We start from the raw sequence: 5,128 nt of genomic DNA, 5'->3' as shown, positions 1-5,128 counted from the left end.
ATATGCCAATCAACCATGCGACATAAAACAAATAAAATGGATGGAGGGGCTTGAGCATGTATGTGCCCGAAGTCGTCTGCGTCATAGAGGGTTCTCTGGGGTGTGCTAGTGGATACTTAATGCCAGACTTCCCCTAGGACATGCTCTAAGGCGTTCGGTATGCCTGTGCAAAACGTTTGGGCTTTACAACCTGCAGGAACTCAAGATAGTGTGAGGCTGAGGTGCTTCACGACGAGTTGCCTCCTCCTACGACAAAAAAAATAATTCAAGATGGCCAACGATGAGATGCAGAGCTTTCCCTTGCAGATTCCTATCCGTCTCCGGGTCACTCCAGCTTCACAGGAAACACTGCCTGACCGTTTAATACACCTTTAAGATCCACGAGGCAAATACCGTACCGTCCTGCAGCTGCTCCTTGTGCTCCCACCGAGCCACCCACTCTGCCCCTGTTGCTGCAGAACAGCCACATTGCTTATGCCCAGCTTGTAGCAGCCAACTGATCCAACGGATCCAGCAGAGTTGGTCTCGGGAGCCACTAAGAGTGATCGATCGCCAAACTATTCCTGAATCCCAACCAACCATCAGCAGCTGCTCGTCAAGCGACCGGCGCAGCGCCCTTCAGCCAACGGCACAGAGCAGTGCTGTGGAGCAACAACACCCTCTCAGCTTTTGCGTCAGAATATCTGCTTTTGCTTGCGGCCACAAACGAGCTCCCCCAACTCCGGGCAAATCCCACAGTCGCTCGACGGGCTATGTGTTGCACACAAGCAGATAGCCTTGAGAACTGTGCGTCTTCGTCAGTAGATAGCACGATGATTATTCTCCCATCATTTCCGACGCCCACGATGCGTAGAAAAATGATGCAGAATACACAATGCACCCATTGGGAGTAGCCCATTGAGCCCCAGGTTTTGCGTTGCAGAGTTGCCTTGGTCGCGGCTGCTAGCGGGTCAGCTCTTTGAAACCCTGTGGTTCCTCGCTGCATACGATAGGGCAGTCACAACACACCACAGAGGCTTTGGTTTGGGGCGCATGGGCGTCCGCAGTGATATTGTTTTTTTTCTCTCTACATGCTATGCTTTGCAATGCTTCGTATGTGTGTGTTCTGGGAAAGCATCAATAGACTGCGCGGTTTGGCGTTCGCTAGCAGTCAACATAACTGAACTCACCGACAAGTCGAATTGTAGCAGAACCCACTATATTGTCGTCCTGCTCCGTCTTAAACGGCACGTCTCTCTCGATGAAGGATCGACCTGCAACGCCGTCAGCAAAGAAAGCAACTCGAAACAACCTAAGACCAAAGCATGACAGATTCGTCTCAACCGAAAATGTTAGCAGGCGAAAATTACGATTGCAGGAATACAGAATTCCTGAAGAAGACAATGCGTGTATGGAGAATTAAGGAAGTGATGAAGCGGTATCTTGGCCTTACTGTCTCCATTCTCGAAAAGTGCTGTCACATCCGCAAAGAAGTTTTGCATGTATTTCGCGGCGGCGTGCAGAATCTGCGGCGCAGATAGAAATCGGAGAGATATAAGCGTATGGTGAACGTCATCGAGTGGACGAACGGAACCTCCTCCGGGGAGCAATAGCCGACCATTCAGCCATTCGGGCTCGTTCCTCATGAATGTCGCCCAACTTACTTTGCCATCTGGCCAATTAGGAGAGGCAACCTGCAACGAGCACGCAATATCAAGAGCGCTTAGTGCAAGCGAAGTGAAATTAAGCAGCAGCCGCCATTTTTTGCCGGAGCTGACACACAGTACATAGTGCATGCGTGTTCTTCTCACCTCATGCGAAACAGTAATCTCGAAAGTAAAGCCTCTAAATGTTGTCGTGAATCGCTCTGTAGATTTCGCACCGCAACAGCGCAGGAAGACAGCGGCTCTAGAAGAAATCAGGTCTCTCGCCATCTAGTGTCGACATGAGGCTACTCTTCGAAATGCCACTTTCGTTGCAGTCATGGATAAGTAAAGCAACTGGAAAGCGTTCAACCAAACCCTCGCCTGCTATGCCGTCGAACCCGACGACTGTGCAAAGGGTGCGTGAATGTAGACTGTATTTAAACGCTACACCACCCGCAGAATCTGCCTGTCGCAGTTCTCACCGGAATGGCCAGGTCTGCGGTGGTGCCTAAGACTTTGAAGAAGTAGCAGCACGCCGTTCAAGTCTTCTACCGTCTGCAAACAGACGGGTGCGCAAGCATAACACCTCAAAGTTTGCGTAAGGCTGCCCAACCGCAGAAACAACAGCGGCAGCAATAACAGTACCGCCTGCTGAGTTTCTTTGGCTCTCGTCCCTTAAGCTCAAAAAGGCAAATCCGAACATTGCAGCAAACACAACTACAGGCTGCAGCCTATGCCTTTTCCTCTCTGTTTCTTGCTGCTCTCCGCTGGCTTTGAGACAGACACGACGTACATTCGATTCGCCGATTAGTGGGAAATCGAATGGCCACTCTTTCCGTAGACCAGGTAGACGTAAAACATCGATTGCTTTTACGGATGTGACTGCTCGCTTTATCCTGGTTAAGAGAGGACCAGCTGCCTCGGTAAAAGAAACTGCAGCTGTTCGTTGGGCTGCTCGTGCTTTGAGATGCGCCCTTTCGCCAGCTGCTGTAGCTTCCCGAGACCCCCAGCCGTCCGCACTGGTATGGTCTGCTTGTGCAACAGGTTGCGCTCCCCCAGCTTCCCAGCTACCCAAAGCTGCTGCTGGCGTTCGGGGCGTTGCTGGCTTCTGCTGTGGTTCCTGTGCATCGCGACTTCCTGCAGGACGCTCAGGACCCTGCGAGTCAGGCATTCGCTGCCCGGTAGGCTGTTCTGGTACAGCTGCTGGCTGTTCCCCAGACTCCCCACCCTCTGCAGCGACTGCTGGCATATCCGACAATGGAAACACAAGCTGCTGTGTCCCGCCTATCGAACTTGCCCGTGAATCTGCCCAAGCACCCTCCGCACCGGTAGGTAACCGATATGCTGGGTGTCCAGGCTGCTGCGTTGTCCCTCCTTCACTCCCTGTCGAGTATCCCCCAACTCCCGCAGTGCCTGCTGATCGAAAGGGCATTGTGCACCGAGGCCATTGTGCTGCTCCTCTTCGACCATCAGCGGAAACTCCCTTCCTTCCCGCAGCCGTCGGCGGCGCACAAGGGTCTGGCAACCCTTGACCTTCTTCCTTTTGATCTTCCCGCCCTGCAGAAAGAACAGATCCCGTTGCTCCGCTTGGCCCATCAGGCTCTGGAGCTTCGGCCTGCTCTGCCTGTTCACCACCAGCAGCTGCAGTTGCCTCAGTTACCGTAGGAGTCGCACGCCCACGAGGCTCTTCTGAAGGCTGATGGTGCGCATCATTCCCAACAGATTCTGCTGGTGCTGAAGCGTCTGCAGACTCTGGTGGTGTGTAAGGTGTACGTGGTTCACGCTGACGCTCCCTTGGAGCTTCCCTTCTTTTATTTGGACTTTTATTTGTCTTTCTTGGTTCGCACGGAGAGGCCTGCATAGGAGAAACAAGCAACCACAGTCACTCCACAGTGGCGTGTACATGGGTCACCATGCCACAGCAGATAAGAGTTAAACGCGTCAGGAGACAGGGTACAGAGGACTGGACAATGCAAAAAATGGAAGCTCATATGCGTCCCGAGGAACTAGGATGGCTCTTTCAAGTGCTTGCGCGTTCGTTTATGCGAGATGCCGTACTTGTTCCGCGAGCCTCCCCTGGGACCAGGCGTTCAAGCTCCTTTTGCCTGCTAGTTGCAATGCACAACGAACGAGGAGGAATATCACGACTGTTGCGACCACCCCATCGGAAATGATTCGAAAACTCCGGCTGGGCATCCGGCTCCTGTGACGTATCTTCGGAACAGCGAACCCGTGGCCATAGGCCAACATGTATGTCTTGATAGTTCCATCTGCTGCAATGCCTGAGTCCCCTCCATCCATTTTCTTCTATGCACGCTGTCAGGTGGCGGCAACTCTGAATTGCTCCACCAGTTGAACGAAGGGGAGATGCGGCCGCAGCAGACGACACAAAAAACGGCTAATCGAGGAGGCCTTACAGGAAGCTCACGAAACAAGCAACAATGCCCAAATTGTATGATTACCTTTGGGCTCAATAGCGAGAGATTTCCCAAATTCCAGGTCCATGAGGGGTTGGAGAAGAAGACGACCTCTCGCCTTCTGAACTGCGTCGAACGGCAAGTGAACGCGCCGCTAAATTCGGAAAAGAATTGCGATATTCAAGTGAAACCTGTAGGGAGACTTGATGAATTCTAAAAGAGCCTCGAAGAACACGCTGTCAGGCCACATGGATTCCTCCAGTACAGCTCTCCATATGCTTTCATGAGTTGCCCCTCCTAGACCGAAACGAGAAACTGCCGAATTCACGTCTAATGATGCAGTTTGTTGGATGTTTTTAAGGTGTTGGAACACGGATCCACGTGCAGTATATCTCCTCCCCGCGAGAACTGCATCGGGGATGTGTGGGTGCGTTGAAGGTACACCTGTTGCAATAAGCTTCAGCCAACGATGAAGAGAAAAAGCTAGTCTAATTGCATTGAGTAGGGGTGATGCGTGGTTCTAGGATCAGAGCGGTAGCCTAACGTGCAGTGTGATGCCCGAATGCCTGCTACGTAAACCGCCAGCCCACGTTTTCTCGTGGCAAACTTTGCCGCACAACTTTGTGTCCAGCCAGTTAAAGACGGTTTAAACATCTGGGGGTTATTCGAATTGGGGCATCTCGAACAGTTGCAGCAAAGACAGCCCCCTGTTGCCGCTGGGCCCGATGGGACAGCTTCACTTGCTCGATATCAACCATACTACGAGCGACCTACAAGACCACACAAGGGCCGTCATGTACCCCTCATTATTTACGCATTACTAAACCTCTTCTGTATTTCAATTCGGTAAATACAAAGCAAACTGAATTACGTCCTGCCTTTTCGCTGAGCACGAAGGCGAGGCCTCGGTGACTGGAGACAGTGTCTCTAGGCGTCTGTAGGCTGAAATCACACCCACCCACACAGCTATCCACCTCCTGAACTCCCTTTATTACGTCACATTTTTAGTCTGCAATTATTGTTTGTTTTCGTATCCTGGATTTCAACGTGTTTTGAATGCTTCGTTCAGCGGCTCAGAGCAAGTAC

General features: G+C 52.0%; 1 protein-coding gene across 1 annotated transcript; it reads right to left on the bottom strand.

Annotated features, from left to right (window-relative positions):
- Positions 1 to 226: 226 nt before the first annotated feature.
- Positions 227 to 3,926, bottom strand: EMH_0006860 (uncharacterized protein; the record flags this gene model as incomplete). The annotated part of the gene is made up of 8 exons (XM_013497690.1): positions 227 to 246; positions 399 to 446; positions 1,170 to 1,253; positions 1,433 to 1,673; positions 1,791 to 1,846; positions 2,108 to 2,180; positions 2,419 to 3,480; positions 3,684 to 3,926. The coding sequence occupies 8 exons, from the start codon at positions 3,924 to 3,926 to the stop codon at positions 227 to 229; spliced, it is 1,827 nt and encodes a 608-aa protein (XP_013353144.1).
- Positions 3,927 to 5,128: the final 1,202 nt, after the last annotated feature.

The sequence above is a fragment of the Eimeria mitis genome, genomic scaffold (assembly GCF_000499745.2).
Source record: "Eimeria mitis Houghton genomic scaffold, Emh_scaff285, whole genome shotgun sequence".
NCBI lineage: Eukaryota > Apicomplexa > Conoidasida > Eucoccidiorida > Eimeriidae > Eimeria > Eimeria mitis.
The sequence above is the reverse complement of the archived record's forward strand: the minus strand, read 5'-3'. Positions and strand labels throughout refer to the sequence as shown.